The sequence below is a fragment of the Camelina sativa genome, chromosome 18, assembly GCF_000633955.1.
Source record: "Camelina sativa cultivar DH55 chromosome 18, Cs, whole genome shotgun sequence".
Lineage (NCBI taxonomy): Eukaryota > Viridiplantae > Streptophyta > Magnoliopsida > Brassicales > Brassicaceae > Camelina > Camelina sativa.
The window spans coordinates 15621310-15641902 of NC_025702.1; the positions used below are offsets into that span (position 1 = coordinate 15621310).

The 20593-nt window shown below is 35.1% G+C and overlaps 5 protein-coding genes across 5 annotated transcripts; 1 reads left to right on the plus strand and 4 right to left on the minus strand.

The window, feature by feature from the left end:
* LOC104761837 (zinc finger protein 2-like) lies at nucleotides 3737-4654 on the plus strand. Its single transcript, XM_010484973.2, has one exon. The coding sequence runs from the start codon at nucleotides 4038-4040 to the stop codon at nucleotides 4488-4490; it is 453 nt and encodes a 150-aa protein (XP_010483275.1). The 5' UTR covers nucleotides 3737-4037; the 3' UTR covers nucleotides 4491-4654.
* Nucleotides 11135-13353, minus strand: LOC104763546 (putative xyloglucan endotransglucosylase/hydrolase protein 13). Its single transcript, XM_019240196.1, has 4 exons — nucleotides 13024-13353; nucleotides 12735-12928; nucleotides 12243-12512; nucleotides 11135-11467 (listed from the first exon to the last, which is right to left on the minus strand). Exons 1-4 carry the CDS (start codon nucleotides 13294-13296, stop codon nucleotides 11347-11349), a joined length of 858 nt encoding a protein of 285 aa, XP_019095741.1. The 5' UTR covers nucleotides 13297-13353; the 3' UTR covers nucleotides 11135-11346.
* On the minus strand, nucleotides 14793-16094 carry LOC104761838 (putative xyloglucan endotransglucosylase/hydrolase protein 13). Its single transcript, XM_010484974.1, has 3 exons — nucleotides 15763-16094; nucleotides 15479-15672; nucleotides 14793-15345 (listed from the first exon to the last, which is right to left on the minus strand). The coding sequence occupies exons 1-3, from the start codon at nucleotides 16030-16032 to the stop codon at nucleotides 14955-14957; spliced, it is 855 nt and encodes a 284-aa protein (XP_010483276.1). The 5' UTR covers nucleotides 16033-16094; the 3' UTR covers nucleotides 14793-14954.
* On the minus strand, nucleotides 16767-18311 carry LOC104761839 (probable xyloglucan endotransglucosylase/hydrolase protein 25). Its single transcript, XM_010484975.2, is given in 4 exon segments — nucleotides 16767-17311; nucleotides 17520-17713; nucleotides 17991-18091; nucleotides 18094-18311. Coding segments are annotated over 4 exon segments (849 nt in total). The 5' UTR covers nucleotides 18269-18311; the 3' UTR covers nucleotides 16767-16932.
* Nucleotides 19011-20188, minus strand: LOC104761840 (xyloglucan endotransglucosylase/hydrolase protein 22). Its single transcript, XM_010484976.1, has 2 exons — nucleotides 19847-20188; nucleotides 19011-19752 (listed from the first exon to the last, which is right to left on the minus strand). Exons 1-2 carry the CDS (start codon nucleotides 20108-20110, stop codon nucleotides 19153-19155), a joined length of 864 nt encoding a protein of 287 aa, XP_010483278.1. The 5' UTR covers nucleotides 20111-20188; the 3' UTR covers nucleotides 19011-19152.

The following is a 20593-nucleotide window of genomic DNA, read 5'->3' on the forward strand; positions in this document are numbered from 1 at the left end:
TATATTCATAATGCTTTAAAATTTTATTAAGTTTATATATATTATTTATATATATTTAAATAAATGTGAATCGAAGTTCTTCTTACGTTAAGAATCATAGCTCATCGGCTTTGGAAAACAAATTGGGAATCAAATTGTTGTTTTCTTTGTTTGCAAATGATTCAAAGATAGAATATCTTCAAAACCCAATAGAAGGTGTATTTAAATATATCATAGTTTCTATTTCCATATTGATTGCTGTAATTTTTTTTAGTTGGAATTGAATGTAAAATATTTAGGAAACAAAATCTGGAGTAATGTTAGTTTTGGAAATATTTAGGGATTAACTTTATAATTAAGTTTTTAAATAAGTATAAATAAAAGAGTAAAACCCAAAATATACTTCAAAATTATATATATAGATATGAAGGTACATATGATATTTATATAAACGTTTTTTTTGGGATAAATATGTATGTGTGGACATTGTTATTTTTTTTTTTTTTAAGGAAGGGTGAGAGACTAATCTCTATAAAACATTGTTGTCCAAACAAAAATGTCGTAATGGACACATCTATCCTATTATTTATACGTCTACAGTCTACTACGTACGTACGTTTGTCCAGTTACTTCCTTAGCAATATAATAACATAGAGATATTAGATATATTTGTAAAAAGTGTATACATAATTAATAAAAGTATAAAACTATATATTTGTAGACTAATCGTCACATGAAGTGTTAATGTCGTCCCATCGTAGGACAAATAGATTTGAGGTGGACAGCAACATAGTCCAACCTTCTTTTTAAAATTTCTTTTGGTCGCCTCATCTTTCACGTCTCCTCATAATCAAATCATATAATTGCATTCAGGTTTTATAACAGCAAAAATATAATATATATATATATATATTACATATGTATAATGTACGTACATATCGCCCGTCGCCGTGTATTTCAAGACTTTTTTTGTTTTATTTTTCGATTCACTTCATCGAAAAAGGTATCATTTGCATTTACAATAAGATGAATGAGAGCAAAGAGCTAATTTTAAAACAGATAGGATCTACTAGATAATCGAAACTTGTGTGAACCAAGTTATTTTATAAAAACAAAAAAGAGTGGGAACAATGTGTGACTAGAACTAATTGAACATGATCAAGTACTGTGAAAGCTGAGATGCGATAGCACCTCTGCGAATAAGAATCCCTAGCTAGTCTTTTGTGTCCCACAAGTTTTATCTTGATTCTGACTTAAACAAATTCTTAACTGAGCCGGGTTTAAGGTATATATATAGCTTGGATTTCTTTCATTTCACAAACAATTAACATGGCCACAGATTATTTTTTTTTTCTTTTCACATTTCAAGTTTTAATTCATAATATAATTTGTCATTAGTTGATTGGTACAAACAAACTAAGTACATGGACTATTTTGTACCACAATAAATAGGAATTTGTGAAAAGATATTGTTGGGATACAAACAATATCCTGAAGATTAGAAAATAAGTTTCTAATATATAATCCAAAACCAACTCCAATTAGTATGAAGCCTTTTTGGAAGGAGCCCAATAAGAAATATGTGCGCCTTTGACATCTAAGTCCAGAGCGGACAATATCATATTAATATTAATAGAAGAGTTGGCTTAGGGTTAAAAAACCAAGAGACACTATAACAGCAAATTGTTGCGACATTCGGAAGAATGGTTTTTTAATACCAACGAAACCTACTTTAAAATAGTATAAACTTTAAACAAAAGAAAAGGGGTAAATTCCACCAAATAAAATATTTTTAAAAATTCGTAAAATGATTAAAAATTTGGATTTCTAACAATATTTTAAACCGTATTAAGGTTTTCTAATAAAGTCTTCAGCTGAATTTAATTAGCTTTGAATTTAACAGTAAAATACAAAACTGACCAAAAATAAATTGAGAAAAAAGTGAGTAAAATTAAACTGAATTTTGTACGTAAAGTATAAGACGGTTTTGTTTCCGTTAATCTTCAGATTTATTAGAAATAGATCAATAATTTGTAAAAAAAAACTCTAAAATCTATTTTGATTCGATTTGTTTATTTTCTCGAACACATATATAAATTCAGTTTAACCAAACTAAAATTTAATTTAATTACTTTTTATATCTCTTTTTGTTTGGTCTATAACTCATTTTGTGTCTCTTATTTACGAAATATATTATCAAAACTCTCCGAGTTTATCATTTTGTATGAGTCGCATGCATTTGATACTTAAAACTAATTATAACATTAAACGTAATGCGTTTTGTCCAAAAAAAAATAACGTAATGCGTATGTTTAAAAACAAGTAATTGATAAATAAATTTTCACTTGGCTGGTTAGCAAAGTACCATAAAAGTTAAAATCGAACGGACACAAAATAAATAATTAATTAAAGAAAGCGAAACAAGCTTGAGAGATTAGTACAAAAACGTAACCTCTCTCAATCTTTAAACGACAAAAGTCTTAATGAAACATATGTACATATGACATCGATGTGTCTTCATTGATCGAAAGTAATTAAAATTAAATGAATTTATATATGAATCAATTCAAACTGAAATGACTTCTACGATTATAAACTCACGAAAGGCAAAACGTGATATATCCAAAGTGGGTTCACTGTGGCGCAGTCCACATCTTATCTGGTACGAACTCCTCGTGAACCCTTGGATGGAGAGGTGGATCTTACGGTGGGCGATGATTTCAATTAATTGGGGGTTAACATCATCTTACATGTTTAAGCTGAGTCAAAAAGCTCTATCTCGTTAAGTGTTCATTGCCATTACTGGAAACTTGATAGGAGAGCTTTGATCTTAAGTCTTTCATTTTTCATAAATTATTAATTTTAACCTAACAGCTGTTTTGATTGAAACTCTTCTACAATTTTTGTGTTAGACAATTATGCCCTCTCTACCCTTGATTGAATTTTGGGATAAATTTTATGATTTTGTTTATCATTAATAACTTAAGTACTAGTGCTCATAGTTTAGAGAATAAATAAATCCAAGTAGTGTATATATTTATGAGCTACATAACTATTTGAAAACTTTAGACATATATTGAGAGTTTTTTCAACCATGTATCATAATTTTTTTTTTATTAATATGCATTATGCAAGTTTAAATTCGGATGATAACACAACAATTGACACTAGCCACAAACCACAAAGTTATATATCCTAGTTTTATTTAAAACTTATAAAGTACAATATAATAATGATGTCGAAAAAGGTACAATATAATTAGTTTGTTTGAATTTTACTTTACTATAATCAACTGAAGATAAAACTATTTTATTACATGTATAATTGATAAGTCGTAACATGACATAATCTTAAACGATTGCTCACAAAAAGTCATAGATAAACGCCTTTTTTTTTTTTTTTTCTGTGATGGTCTTAATTATCTCATATTATTTTTTTGGTATGAATTTAAATTGTAAGACATTTCTATGTCTTGGTTATGCTTAGAAAATTTTGGTATGAGAGGAAAATTCAAAAAAGAATAGCACATCTCGAAAACACTATACAATCAAAGTAACTTAAGCGAAGTCTAAGGTATAACTTGGTTCCAATTAGAAAAAAGGCATATATTAACTACAATGCTCAAATTAAAACTGATATCTTATGTTGCCGGTCTTAACAACTACCACATGGGACATCATTCTTAAGGTGTTGAATACTCTAAAACGATACCATTAGATATAATAAAATAAAGTATCGAGCAATATATAAATCTCGGAGGAAAATAATATTAGATGGACCGACAAAGGGTTCAAACTGTGCCATTAATGGAGGCGACAACACTTGGATTCCCACTGATTCTTTCAGCTTCCATGTCTCATCTCTCTATTCTCTCTCTTTCTCCATACTTTACAGTCGAAGTTGCACCCAGCATGAGTTTTGAGCAAACCTACGCACCTTTACACCTTAAATATAATGCCCCTCAAGCCCAAACCCTTACAAACATCTCTCATCTCTCTAACTTCTATTCTCTCTCTCTCTCTCTCTAAATCTCTCTCTCGCTCTCTAAACAAAAAGGTATGGACTTTCAGCCAAATACATCTCTACATCTAAGTCTACCAAGTTATAAGAACCACCAACTAAACCTAGAACTTGTTCTCGAGCCTTCTTCTATGTCTTCTTCTTCTTCTTCTTCCACGAACTCATCATCATGTTTGGAGCAGCCTAGGGTATTCTCTTGTAACTATTGTCAGAGAAAGTTTTATAGCTCTCAAGCTCTTGGTGGTCATCAAAACGCTCATAAGCTTGAGAGAACCTTAGCCAAGAAGAGTCGAGAACTCTTTAGATCCTCAACCACTGTTGATTCCGATCAGCCTTACCCATTCTCCGGCCGGTTTGAGCTCTATGGCCGTGGCTACGAAGGATTCGTTGAAAGCGGCAGCTCGAGGGATTTCTCCGCCCGCCGTGTGCCGGAGAATGGTCTTGATCAGGAGCAGGAGATGAGTCACCTTGACTTGTCGTTAAGGCTTTAAAATAAAAATAATATTTTGTTAGTCATATTATTATATCAATTGTCAAACTTTATGTTAATTGTTTTTCGATGAGTCTAATACATATTATTAATTTCCTCTTATCTTAAAGTTCACGGTGTAACTATAGTCCTAAATTCAAATCAAAGTCTGATTTTGGAGGATCATATCGTACCTACATATTTTTGGAATTTATTAAAATAAGTAAAAAAATGAAGGATATGTATTTCTCTATATATATAAACTGGTTATTTTAATTATGCATAGTATAAGCATACGATACATTATAAAATGTATGAATGTCGCTTGTATACAATACATTATTGATCAATATATCAATGTGCCCCGACAAGGAGACATGTGCTGCGAGACTATACTTAGTTAAGTAATACTATAACATTTATCCACATATGACCAATAAATACATATACTGTATGTACGTATATATCCGTATATCCCACTAACATTTGTATATTCCTCTTGAGCTCATTACGTTATTTTGGTCAAAGATTTTATTTTCTTCAAATACTAGCTACTAGTATATATATCCTATAATGGTATGGATACCCGATGAGGATTTCATTTATATTTTGATCTTCTCTCTATATAAATTTACTAGATGAGTATTTTCACCATTTTCGGATTTTTTATCATGTTGATTGATCTTTTTTTTTGTTCTTCATGCTGAAAATGGTTAAAAAAATTATTAAAAACAAAATTACTAAAGGGTTCGTCCAAACAAACGGTTCGTCGATATACATATAGACCAAGTTCATGTATCTTAAAACAAAATGATTCCCCAGATTTCATTAAATTTCGGTATTCCAAGAATTTTTGAACAACCTTTGTTTATATATATCTTTGCTTATTCTGTATTCATAACTTTGTTACAATTGTCTTCATTATTTATCTGGGGATCGATTCAGAACACCTCACCATGAATTATTGTACCCGTTCCAAAAGTAAATTAATTAGGAGAGGACTTATTCACGAAAAAAGGTCGTTATTTGTTGAATTGTAAAAGTTTTCAGCCTCCTAATGAGGCAATCTAAATTTGTAAAGTCATTTACTTGTACTTGGTACTTTATTATTGCTCATGCATTTGCTTCTCATTTTTTAAGCATATGACAGCCGGCAACACCATGCATAGTTTACAGTGCCATATTGAAATTGAAAAAAATTGTTTTTATCCGGAAGAGGTAAGAAACTACAGTAGAACCTCTATAAATTAATAAGTTCGGGATCATGAAATTTTATTAATTTATAGAGGTTTTAGTTTATCGATAAATTAATAATTATTAATTTATCGATAAATTAATAAAATATTAATTTATGAAGATGATTTTTATCAGAAATTTAGAGTTTAGAAGAAATTACTGCTACTATTTTTAAGGTGATGATGAAGTTGAAGAAGATATGACGATACCTTTAGAACCAATTACACATAAAGGAAGCAATTATCGCGTCAAGAACTCTCTACAATTTTTGGATGCGATTTGAGAAGATAACACCAGAAGTTTTTGATGCAGTCAGAAAGATTAAAGATGTTCTCCAACAAGAATACAAATTCAAGAACAAACAAACAACAATATATTCATATTTCACTAAATATTCTTAGATATATATATATATATATATACTAGTTTATTTGATTATTAATTTATGATATTGATGGGACCATATTTTTACATGGGATTTTTAAAAAAATTATTAATTTATTATTTTATCGAATAATGTCCAAAATTACACTAGTCTCAACTTGAAACCAAAAAAAAATTATTATTTTATAGAGGTTATTAATTTACCGAGTATTAATTTATAGAGGTTCTACTGTACTTCAGAAAAAAACATTGCAAGGTAATAAACTAATAATTATTTGCCTTAGTATGTAACTATGTATATATATGGATACCTAATTTATTTTTGATTTCGTAAACCAGTATTTAATGTGAGTAAATAACTAAATCAATTTATAGAAAATGAAATAGCGAAGGTAACTAGTGGCGTGGCGTGTATGAGATGCGAGGATGAACGAAAATTGAAAATATGACTTTTAAGATCCAATAATTCAGTGTACGAATTGAGCAAGTCACGATGATCACTTCCTCGAGATTATGTCTCCCTTATTCATAACCCCTAAAAGTAATTTAAATTTGATTATTTGAACACAAGAAAAAGTTCACAAAGATAACAAAAAAGCTAATGGTATATACTGTTTTCTATGTTTTCAATTAATCCAAGTTTAAATTTTTTTTTATGCATATTAAAAAAAATAACTGAAATAGATTACATATACTTTATCTTTTATAATTACAATTTTCTATATTTTTAAAACTTAAATCAATAATATTTTTAAGTCCGAAATAGGTTTAGTCGTTTAGACCAGTTTATTGTTAAAATACTAATCATCTCTTCCACGTCGAAATCGGTACATGGAATCTTGATAACTTTTGTGGACATATATGATTGAAGAGATGTGTTAGAGATGAGTGTTATCGCCAAAACACAAATGCAAACTTCTAAACTTTATTAGTTACCAATCTTGTCCATCATTTACATACAATAGACCAACAAGTTTTCCAACGGAACCTCTTTGTTATTATCTTATTTTAAACGATCTCTGTTTTATTGTTCTTCTTCTATAAATACCGACTAAGAGTTTTAGACGTAATGATCTAACAGGTGGGTCCAAACGGTGTCGTATCAATCAAAGTCTTTAAAAAAAAATGTCATTATGTGTTTTCAACTTGTATTGTAAAGGCAATAGAGCTTAATTAGAACATCAGTTCAACTAATCTTACAACAATGATTCTGTTCTGTTTTATGATCAATCAGACGTCAGAAGCTCTAGATTTTATGTAAGCGAGTTTAAAAATGATTATGAAGAAGGCGAGAGGCGTTATCTTGTGAAGTGAAAACATGAGTGAGTTAATTCCGGCAACAACCTCAACCGCACCAAACACACCGCAGGAAACTGGTTCCTCGTCCATCAAGTGTCTGATGCTTACCTTAACCAACTACACGGTCTGGTCCATGCGTATGAATTTGACGCTTAAGGTCCACAAAGTATGGGAGTCGATTGAACCTGGAACAAGCGACGAAGAGAAGAATAATATGGCGAAAACCTTGTTGTTCCAATCTATACCTGAAGCATTGATCCTACAAGTTGGAAACCTTGAAACCTCAAAAGCTGTTTGGGATGCCATAAAAACAAGACATATGGGAGCTAGATTGCAGACTTTGATGGCTGAATTCGACAGGTTGAAGATGAAAGAGTCTGACAAGATTGATGATTTTGCTGGTAGACTCTCTGAATTGTCTACAAAACCGGCAGCTTTGGGAGAAACTATAGAAGAACCGAAGATTGTGAAGAAATTTCTTAAAAGTCTACCAAGGAAAAGATACATACACATCGTGGCTTCTCTTGAACAAGTTCTTGATTTGAACAAAATGACCTTTGAAGATATTGTGGGAAGGTTGAAAACTTATGAAGAAATAATCTCTGAAGAAGAGGATAATCAAGACGATCAAGGAAAGCTCATGTACGCTACTGCAGAATCACAATCATATCAGGCTCCTTATATTGCTGGAAGAGGAAGAGGTCAAGGTGGAAGATTCTATGGACGAGGAAGAGGACGCGGACGATACGGTTATCCTCCAAACAACGGCTACCAACAAGAGCGAGATACATCTAAAGTAGTCTGCTGCAGATGTGATAAGACATGACATTATGCGTCGGATTGCCCAGATAGACTTCTCAAGCTTCAAGAGACACTCGAGAATGAACAGAATAAGACACAAGAAGCTGATGCATTGATGATGCACGAGGTGGTGTACCTCAATGAAAGGAATGTGAAACCTAATGAATTTGAAACAAAAACAGATGGTGATAATGTGTGGTATTTAGACAATGGTGCTAGCAACCATATGAGTGGAAATCGGTCATACTTCTCAAGGATTGACGAGACGGTCACGGGAAATGTCCGATTTGGAGATGACTCACGCATTGACATAAAAGGAAAGGGATATATTCTTTTTGTAACTAAGAATGGAGAAAGGAAGGTGCTAGCCGATGTATACTTTATACCGGACTTGAGGAGCAACATAATTAGTCTTGGACAAGACACAGAGGGTGGTTGCGATGTCAGAATAAAAGGAGACTTCCTAACTCTACATGACCGTGATGGTAAGCTTTTGGTAAAGGCAAATAGGTCTCGAAATCGTTTATACAAGGTGACTATGGAAACAGAGCATACAAAATGGTGTTTACAACATCAGACAGTGAGTGATTCAGCTAAGTGGCACGCAAGATTAGAAAACATCGGGCTAAAGAGCATGAAGACAATGGTAAAGAAAGAATTGGTCACAGGGATGCCGAGTATTGAGATTGAAAAGGAGATGTGTGCTTCATGCTTGCTTGGAAAACAAATAAGAAAAGTTTTTCCTCAAGCAACATCATATCGAGCTACACACACGCTTGAGCTCATACATGGAGACCTTTGCGGACCAATCACTCCTGCTACAGCGGGACGGAAAAATTACATCTTTGTACTCATTGACGATTGTTCCCGCTACATGTGGTCGATCCTCTTGAAAGAAAAAAGTGAAGCACTCGACAAGTTCAAGATTTTTAAATCGATGGTCGAGCAAGAAACAGTGACTTCCATTAAAATTTTCGAACCGATCGGGGTGGTGAGTTTGTTTCACAGGAATTTCAGATTTTTTGTGATAATAACGGTATCAAGAGACATCTGACGACACCATACTCTCCTCAACAAAATGGTATAGTTGAGCGACGAAACATGACGTTAATGGATATGACAAGGAGTATTTTAAAACACATGACTTTTCTGAATTACTTGTGGGGATTTCAGTGAGGCAAAAGGAGAAAAACATTGGATTGAGGCTTGTGAAGAAGAAATAGGATCCATAACAAAGAATAATACTTGGGTTTTGATGGAGCGTCCAGTTGGAGTTAAACCTATCGGACTAAAGTGGGTATTTATAATCAAACGTAACTCTGATGGTAGCATAAACAAGTTTAAGGCAAGACTTGTGGCAAAGGGATATGTGCAGAAACACGACATATACTACGATGAAGTATTTGGCCCAGTTGCACGCATTGAAACAATCCGTTTTATTCTTGCATTAGCGGCTTCAAACGGCTGGGAAGTGCATCATCTCGATGTGAAAACAGCTTTCCTTAATGGAGAACTAAAAGAGGTAGTCTATGTGAATCAACCTGAAGGTTTTGAGGTCCAGGGTTATGAAGATAAGGTGTATAGGCTCAACAAGGCACTCTACGGGTTACGTCAAGCACCAAGAGCGTGGAATAATAATCTTAATCAAATTCTTAAAGAGTTGAACTTCACTGAGTGCTTCAAGGAACCCTCACTATATCGGAAGCAAGAGGAGGAGGATCTTATCGTCGTGGCAGTGTATGTGGATGATCTGCTTGTAAGTGGTTCTAACCTAAACATGATACTTGACTTTAAAAGGGATATGGCGTCAAGATTTGAGATGGGCGATTTAGGAAAACTGACCTACTACCTTGGGATTGAAGTTCTGCAACACGCAAATGGCATCACCTTGAGCCAAGAGAGATATGCGAATAAGATCTTAGTTGAAGCTGGAATGGAACAATGTAACTCTGTTCACATACCCATGGACGCTGGCTTGAAGCTGTCTAAAGCACAACAGGAGCGAAATATTGACGAGAAGGAGTATAGACGAAGCATTGGTTGTCTTCGATACTTACTCCACACTCGATTTGATCTCTCTTATTATGTTGGGGTGTTAAGTAGATATATGCATGAGCCAAAAGAATCCCATGGAGCAGCCTTGAAACAGGTTATCAGATATTTAAGAGGCACCACTTCTCTTGGTCTTATGTATAATCGTGAAGGGAAAAACAGCTTGATCGAATATAGTGATAGCAGCCACAACTCAGATGAAGATGATGGTAGAAGTACAACATGTCACATTTTTTATCTAGGTGCTAGTCCGATTACTTGGTGTACACAGAAGCAATCTACGGTTGCTATGTCGTCATGCGAGGCTGAGTATATGGCTGGTACTGAAGCGGCGAAGCATGCAATTTGGCTTCAAGACTTGCTTAGCGAAGTGATTGGTTCTGCTAGTGAGAAAATTACAATTCTACTGGATAATAAATCGGCGATAGAGCTTACAAGAAATCCGGTGTTTCATGGTAAAACCAAGCATATACATAGGAGATACCATTTCATAAGAGAATGTGTTGAGAATGGTCTAATAGAAGTGGAGCATGTTCCTGGAACAGACCAAAAGGCGGATATATTAACTAAGACACTTGGGAGAATAAAGTTCAAGGAGATGAGAGAGTTCATTGGAGTTCAAGACTTGAAGAAGAGTGATTTCAAGCTTAAGGAGGAGAATGTTGGATTAAGCTAGAAATAGCTTAAGGCCCAAGAAAAGTATATTTAGGAGGATAAGCTAAATATACATATTTGTGTTTTAGGAGTAATCTAAATAAGTTATTTTTCCTATTCTAGATTAGGAAATTGGTGATGAGAGTTTTATATTTAATAAGAGAGTTGTAAAACCTAAGAAATTTGAGAACTTTAAGTTTTTGAGTTATTTTTCCTAAAGTAATAAAAGAGAGTTATTCATGTTCTTGATTCAAAGTTCTTAGTTCTATAAGAAATTAACAAAGAAAGTCAAATTGTGACAATGACAAGACAAATTATTCAATTACCCACAGAGGGAAATAAATCTTAGAAACTCAAAAGAAACAACAGAATCAAACCAACAAATCAAGAGATTAAAAAATGAAAGAAAGAAAGAAACCGAATCAAGTGCTTGAATTTTCTTGGTAACATGATCAGTCAAGGTTGCACTCCGTAGGCAGACCTTGAGGGAACCTTTTGTAATCAGTACAATAGTTATAGATCATATAATCATCTTGCACCCACTTCATCTGTTCGAGCTGGTTTGTGTTAAGGGTAGTCCACATCCACGAGTTGCTATTCGCATTACATGTTACCCAACTCAACAACGAGGTCCGGCTACAACAGTCCACATCGTTGAAGCTTCTGTAGTGAGCGCTGAATGGAGCGTTGGTCCAATCGGTCTTGACTCGTCCTCCTTGTGTGGCCCAATCATCAGCTTCCCATAGACTCGAGTATATCTTCATCGGCTGACTCTTCGGGTAAGCCACACCATTAGCCTCGTTGTTCTTGAACACTCGGATTGGGATTCCATCCACTAGAAAGCTTTTGAGTCCCAAGAAAAACAAAAAAAATGAATTCAGAACAGTGATATTGGCAACTCAAAACGGTTATAAATATGGAACTAATAACCTCAAAACGGTTGATGTCTAAATATAATTGATAATTCTAAAGACTTCTGTTAATCATCAACGAGACAGTTCTCAACGTCCATTTAACGCCTAATAAGATTTGGAACATTGAGTTGAAGTGGTTGATATTGCTTACATGATGTTGAGAGGGTTCCAGAGGACGGTGTAAGTGTGGAAATCTGCAGTGGGATCGAACCAGAGATAGAACTGCATTTCACGGTTACCTTTGCCTCCTGTGAACACATTTGTATGAAGAACGTAAGGTTGTCCGGTAACGTTACCCAAGAACTCGAAATCAATCTCATCCCACGTATCGCCTTTTGAAGAAAGCTGTGAAAAACATTCCAAATATATTAGTTTAAAAATCAAACAAAACAATGCCACAAAGTTTAAAAGAAACGAAGACAANTGTGTTAAGGGTAGTCCACATCCACGAGTTGCTATTCGCATTACATGTTACCCAACTCAACAACGAGGTCCGGCTACAACAGTCCACATCGTTGAAGCTTCTGTAGTGAGCGCTGAATGGAGCGTTGGTCCAATCGGTCTTGACTCGTCCTCCTTGTGTGGCCCAATCATCAGCTTCCCATAGACTCGAGTATATCTTCATCGGCTGACTCTTCGGGTAAGCCACACCATTAGCCTCGTTGTTCTTGAACACTCGGATTGGGATTCCATCCACTAGAAAGCTTTTGAGTCCCAAGAAAAACAAAAAAAATGAATTCAGAACAGTGATATTGGCAACTCAAAACGGTTATAAATATGGAACTAATAACCTCAAAACGGTTGATGTCTAAATATAATTGATAATTCTAAAGACTTCTGTTAATCATCAACGAGACAGTTCTCAACGTCCATTTAACGCCTAATAAGATTTGGAACATTGAGTTGAAGTGGTTGATATTGCTTACATGATGTTGAGAGGGTTCCAGAGGACGGTGTAGGTGTGGAAATCCGCAGTGGGATCGAACCAGAGATAGAACTGCATTTCACGGTTACCTTTGCCTCCTGTGAACACATTTGTATGAAGAACGTAAGGTTGTCCGGTAACGTTACCCAAGAACTCGAAATCAATCTCATCCCACGTATCGCCTTTTGAAGAAAGCTGTGAAAAACATTCCAAATATATTAGTTTAAAAATCAAACAAAACAATGCCACAAAGTTTAAAAGAAACGAAGACAAATGAGGTTTTCACATACGTAGTAAGCAGTGACGGTTCCGGCTGAGTTTCCTGCGACAAGTTTCATCTTCATGTCGATCTTTCCGAACAAGTACTCCTTCTTTGATTGAAAACCTGAACCTGATACCTTGTCGAGAGTGCAAGTCAAGAGCTGTCCACTCTCAAATATATTGGCACGACCATTTCCCCAAGTGATATCGAAATTGTCGTAGAAACTTCCGGTGGTTACACCGATCAAGACGAGAAGAGACGACAACAACAACAAAGACTGTTTGGTCGCAAAAGCCACCATTTTTAGTGTGTTTTATTTTTGCTCGGTTGTGGTTGCTTGATTGTTTTATGATGGTTTGTCGGAGAAGCGTGTTTGTTTATATAGAGAGATAAATTTCTAAAGGTGAATGCATTAGAGGGTTCGTGGAGTCCCATTATAGACGTGGGTAGTCTTACACAAGCGATGTTACTATTATTTATAAATGAATTATGCCAGCTTATTTATCTATCTCAATAATTTAAATTGTAAAATGTAGCTAATGTTTTTAATTTTTTTTTCTTTAAACCCTTTAAGCAATTTTTTTTTTTGGTCATGCATTTGGCTCACATTCATAAGTTCGTTTCATGTGACAATTTTTCTAACAACAAAAATTGGTTTTGAAGTTTAGTTAATTGCATAGTACTCAAAACAAAACAGAACAAAACGATAAAAGCTTAAATTTTTTTTGTTTTTGGTAAAATGGACCGACATGTTTTTGAAATCTATGAGCAAACATGTCAGCCATACATGTAAGAATTATCACGCGGATAATAATTAAGGCAACTACGTGAATTAATATTCTTCGAAACTCTTCCATCAAAAAAAAAACAGAATATTCATTTCATCAGGTGGACTGGTGGATAAATCTCAGTCAATTATAGTCAAAACACTCAAAAGTCAAAAGTTAATTTATGGACTAAAATCAAACATTAACGGCCATATATCTAAATTGTCTATGATTTCTTATATGTTGGTTGAAACCAGATTTAGCTCAGAGTTAGCATTCATACATTTCTTCAGCTTGAAATTTAGGTCTAAACATATCTCAGACTCAGAGATACCTTTCCTTGTTCTTCTGAACTTCGCCCATTCCCAGGCATCCATTCACATTTTTTTTTTGTCAACAACATCCATTCATATTTATCTCTACCTTTTCTGTCTCCGTGCGTTCATTATTTTGAATCCATCCATACACATCTTAATGGTATCTGTCACCTTCTTCAAGGCTTTCCTCCAGAGAGCTTTCGTCAGCGGTTACTTTGGTCTCAGTGTTTGGATCCATACATGACGCAGAGATCGGGTCTCATGAATGAGTTAAGATTTGCAAGTTAGTTTGGGCACGTCTGTCTCAAATTATTTGAACTGTTGTACAATATTTTAGAAAAACATTACGGCTCTAAATCTTAACATGATACATTGAACTTTATTTTTTTATGACATTTTCTAATTAGTAGAAAACTAAAAAGTATTAGAAGAAAAAAAATTTCATATAATGTATCCGGTTCGATTAGACACCCGGTTGATTCCAAACACAACTTTTTTTTTCTTTTTGGTAAGGGAATCCAAACACAACTGGCCACACCTTTTTCTGAGAAACCAATAAATAAATCATTTTATTGACTCTAGCAACACTGTTTCCGGAACAGAGAACTCTGTTTTTTTTTGTTCCTTGATATGACCAAAAATCTCTGTTTCTTTCCTCTGTTCTCATGTTGGTTTAAATTGGTTCAAGTCACATTTTATTACAACTGTTTAGATATGAAGCAAGCGTAACCAAATTATAAATATTACAAAACAAGTAATCGATTACCCCTAATATGGGAAATAAATCTTACAAAATTAAAAGAATAACTGAATCAAATCAAGAACTACGAGGTAAAAAAAGGTACATATAAGCTTGAATTTTCTCGGTAACATGATCAGTCAAGGTTGCACTCCGTAGGCAGACCTTGAGGGAACCTCTTGTAATCAGTACAATAGTTATAGATCATATAATCATCTTGCACCCACTTCATCTGTCCGTACTGATTTGAGTTAAGAGTAGTCCACATCCACGAGTTGCTATTCGCGTTACACGTCACCCAGCTCAACAACGAGGTCCGGCTACAGCAGTCCATATCGTTGAAACTTCTGTAGTGAGCGCTGAATGGAGCGTTGGTCCAATCGGTCTTGACTAGTCCTCCTTGTGTGGCCCAATCATCAGCTTCCCAAAGACTCGAATATATCTTCATCGGCTGGCTCTTAGGGTAGGCTACGCCATTAGCCTCATTGTTCTTGAACACTCGAATTGGGATACCATCCACTAGAAAGCTTTTGAGATTCCAAAGAAAAAACAAAACATAAATTCAAGAACAGTGATATTGATGGAACCAACTAATCAAGAAACTAAGATATGTTAATATAAGAATTAGAGCATTGAGTTGAAGCGGTTGATATTGCTTACATGATGTTGAGAGGGTTCCAAAGGACAGTGTAGGTGTGGAAATCTGCAGTGGGATCGAACCAGAGATAGAACTGCATTTCACGGTTACCTTTGCCTCCGGTGAACACATTTGTATGAAGAACGTAAGGCTGTCCGGTAACATTACCCAAGAACTCGAAATCGATCTCATCCCATTTCTCGCCTTTAGACGAAAGCTGTGAAAACATTCTTAATATCAGATTCATGCAAATGATCAATGCCGCAAAAAATTTAATGTAATGAAGATAGATGAAGTTTTTACATACGTAGTAAGCAGTGACGGTTCCGGCTGAGTTTCCGGCGACAAGTTTCATCTTCATATCGATCTTTCCGAATAAATACTCCTTCTTTGATTGAAAACCTGAACCGGAGATCTTGTCGAGAGTGCAAGTCAAGAGCTGTCCGCTCTCAAATATATTGGCACGACCATTTCCCCACGTGACAACGAAATTGTCGTAAAAACTTCCGGCTGATAGGCCGATCAAGAGCAGAATAGACAACAACAACAGAGACTGTTTCGTAGCAAAACCCGCCATTTTTTATATAAAAAAATGAGGTTATATATTTTGCTCTGTTGGTGTTTTTCAAAAGTAATTGGTTTCGGATGGTTTGAATATGATCAGAGATTGATGTTTGATATATAGAGAGATTTTTAGAGAATAAGTGCATTAGAGAGGTTCGTGGAGTTCCATTACCTACGTGGTGGTAGTTTACACTAAACCATATTTATTATTGAGAATTTTGTATACATGAATTATGCCAGCTAACGTACGTAGTCGCCCAACGTTCATATAAATAAACGCGTATCTTTTATTTATATCATTTAGACAAAATTTACAAGCTCTCATTATATAAATTTTTAGGTTCTTGACCAATTAATTGGTTAGCAAACAAGTAAGATTACCAAAAAAAAAGTAATAAGAAGTCGGAATATGTGTTTTGATTTTAGTATAATGGACCAACAGGTTTCTGAATATAGGACGAACATGTCAACCACATATGTAAGAACTGTCACGTATATTCTTTGCATAATAATAAAACAAAAAAACAGAATATTCATTTCATTTTGAGGTAAGATAAATCTCAGTCAGTCATATGGCAAAAGAAAAGCAAATCTCAGTCAATCATAGTCCACTCATGGTGCCTACAAATGTTACACTATAAAACCGACACATTATCAATGGCTATGTAAATAAACATGCGCTTGGGACTGTTGAACACAATTCGCCTATTTAACCATAATCTAACAAAAACAAACAAAGCCATAATCTAACATTTATCCAACATAACTCACGCCCATTTTATTATGAGAATATCACACAGAAACAGGGGAAATTGCTTAATACATAACCTAAATACACATAAAATTACTTGCATATATACTTTGGACGAACCTATATACTACTAGCGTCGGAGCAAACATTATTTCACGAAGCCTAGTGTCTACATTCCTTTGGAGCTCCTTGAGGAAACCTTTTGGTGTCCGTACAATAGTTATAGACCATGTACTTCCTCTGCACCACTTTCATCTTATCTTCCGCTGTTAGATCAAGCCTTTGAGAGAACCATCTCGTTGAACCGGCAGGACAAGATGATTTTCCGCCTGAAGAAACGCATGCGTCCGCTCTAAAGTTTCTGTATGAAGCGGTGAATGGTGCTTTGGACCAGTCGGTCTTAACAAGACCTCCTCTTGTGGCCCACTGGTCCGCGTTCCATAGACTCGAGTATAACCTCATCGGCTGCAGTTTTGGATATGGAACACCTATATGTTGTAGATTCTTGAATTTTCTTACCGGAATATCATCAACCATGAAACTTCATCAAAACATTTAAATGATAAATTAGGTATTAGTAAACTTCAAATTTGACGTCCAATGTGAAACTATTTATATTCTGCGGATCAGCCACAAGTATTATCAAAAGACGTGTTTTGGACCTATAAAAATCATGTCTGCCGAAAGCTTGGAACTTATAGTTTGAAAAAACATTGAAAACAATTTAAGTTTCTGTTACATATACTTACACTATATGATGAGGGTTCCACAAAACAGAGTAAGTGTGGAAATCAGCCGTTGGATCGAACCATAGATGGAATTGTTGTTCTCTATCACCTTTTCCTTGAGTATACACATTCGTATGCATGGTGTACGGATCACCAGTTAGATTACCAAGAAACTCGAAATCGATTTCGTCCCACGTATCACCTTTTGACTTCAACTGCATGAAAAAATAAACAATTAAAATCTTTTATAATATCCAAAGTATAAAAAGACTGTTATTATATGAACTTTGACATGGTATGTTGGGAACTACTGACACATTCAAAAATATTTTCTCAAACTCTGATGACAAATTTTCTTAAGGATTTAGAAGGCCTCAATTCATGGAAATATTCAATAATTTATCATTTAAGAAATAAATTTTAGATTGGAGCTTTCCCACACGTGCTAGAAATGGCCTATGTACATATGTTATGATGTTAAGTAACACTAACGTAGTATGCGGTGACAGTTCCGGCGGAGTTTCCTGGGACGAGTTTGAGCTGCATATCGATTTTCCCGAACAAATACTCTTTCTTGGTTTGAAAACCAGAGAGGCTCTGTCGAGGGAGAGAGTGAGAAGCCCTCCGTTGTTAAGGACCTTGCCACGACCATCACCCCAAGTGATGTCAAACTCTGTGTCGAAAGTTCCGGCGAAAACCGGAGAGAAGAGTGTCGTGGTCGTGACGGTGAGTGTGAAGAGTAGAGATAAGATCAAAGTGGAACGATCCATGTTTATGTGTCAAGAAGATGGAGAATTGAACTCATTCATTGGGACCTTATGTGTTGGGGGGGTTTTATACAAGGGAGGCTAGTCTTAGTTTATTTGGAGTTTAGTTCGCCGTTTGTGACTCTTGTGTAGTTTAAGCTGTGAACAGCTGGTTCTTGTTGTGAAGTATAAAACAAGCATGTGCATAATTTTGCCTCATGCTACGTGTGTGCTTGTTCTTTGTTTTGGTTTAAGTCTGCCTGATCCGGTTCGATTGATGCCCAGTTTGGTTTAGGGATTCTGGTTTTTACCATGTTAAACTGGTCCTGCTTAAGTGTGGACGTATATAGTACTTGGTGCCTTGGTGGAGCTAATTTAGTTTGAAAATTTATAATCTACAAACTAGAATCAAAATCTGGTACGGTAGTTCCGCCAAATTCTATTTTAACTAATACAGCTGGTTTTGTATTGTGTATACAAATTGATAGTGCTTTTTGAGTTTTACTATAATTGGTTCGGTTTATCCAAAAACTTTTGTTTTGTACCGGATTAAAGTAATGACAGTATGACACCAATCAAATTACATGCAAACTCCAGTTTGGTTTCCATTAATGTCCATTATAAAACCAAATAAAAACATTATTGATCCATTTGGGTTTGGAATCTTTGGACTATAAATCAGAAGCGGCCATTTTTGGACTGACTCTGAGAATATAACGGAACGAACTACGAGAGACTTTTATAAAAAAAAATAGAAAAGGCACAGTGTAACAAAGAGAATATTTTATAACTTTCATGAAACTATATGATACACTACAAACGAATCAAATATAATTCACGTGATCTACAAATAAAATGAATAAAATTTATAGCAACAACAAAAAGAAAAAGTAAATTTTTGTTCCTCTCTACGCAGCTAAACACTCTTTAGGAAGACCTTGTGGGAACCTCTTAGAATCGGTACAGTAATTATAGATCATGTAGTTTCTCTGCACCCATCTCATTCTTTGTTGAGCCGTTGAGTCAAGTTGCTGCGACAACCACGAGCCACTGGTGCCTGTGGTCCCCTGTTTCGAGCCATTAGGACAAGAAGACTTGCCGTTTGACCAAACACAAGCTTCTTGTTTAAAGCCACGGTATGTAGCAGTGAAAGGAGCTTTAGACCAATCGGTTTTGACCAAACCACCTCTCGTGGCCCAATCATCAGCGTTCCAGAGACTAGAGTACATTCTCATTGGTTTGTTCTTGGGGAACAGAGTGCCTAGAGACTCCATGTTCTTGAATTCTCTAATCGGAGTTCCGTCCACAGTGAAGATGATTCTTTGTGGGTTCCATAGAATAGAGTAAGTGTGGAAATCAGCTGTTGGGTCAAACCAGAGTTTGAACTGTTGTTCTTTGTCTCCTTTGCCTTGTGTGTAGACATTTGTGTGAAGTGTGTAAGGATCTCCACTTGAATTCCCCAAAAACTCGAAGTCAATCTCGTCCCATGTTGTTCCAGGTGATTTCAACTGCACAAAATACAAAAACTCATGTCAGAAACTAAGAAATCTAGTAATGTAAAACAGAACCAAAACCAGAGATTGTGTTTTTTGTTGAACTTACGTAAAGTGTTGTGACTGTTCCTGCGGAGTTTCCAGGGACGAGTTTCATTTGCATGTCGATTTTACCAAACAAGTACTCGTTCTTGGATTGGAATCCAGAGCCAGAGGATTTGTCGAGAGTTAAAGTGAGAAGCTCTCCATTGTTCTTGATCTGTCCACGACCATCACCCCAAGTTATCTCAACGTCTCTTTGGAAATTAGCTGAAGCAGAGGAGATGATGATAAGTGAAAGAAACAGAGGAAGTAAGTAACTGATGATCGCCATTTTTTTGTTTTGAGATTGTTTTGTAGACTTCTTCTTGTATTGTGTGTTTTGGTTTTGTGGTTTTTGAGGGTTAATGGAAGAACGTTATATATAGTGGTGAAGTAGTGAAGATTTTTTTTTTGTGAGAGGCGGTTCGTATGGTGAAAGACAAAAGCCGCGTCTTTGAGGCAACAGCTGGTGATTGGGCCATCTTGTAGTAAAAGCTGTGTTTAATTGGCTTTGCTTTGGAGTTCACGCGGTTTTTGTTTAGTAAATGTTTCTCTTTTTAGTAAATAATTAATTATTACTTTTTTTTTTATGTTTCAAATTTAATTGGATTTGGGAGAGAAAAAGTTGGATTTGAGAGTTGGATACTTTACCACCGGCTCGGACCGACCTTCAAAGAGTTGGAGTTTTGCTCTAATAGAAACAAGAGATTCTGTTATAAACCAAAAAGAAAAGAGGAGAAAGTGCTAATCAGAATCTGACAAATTTAATGATTTT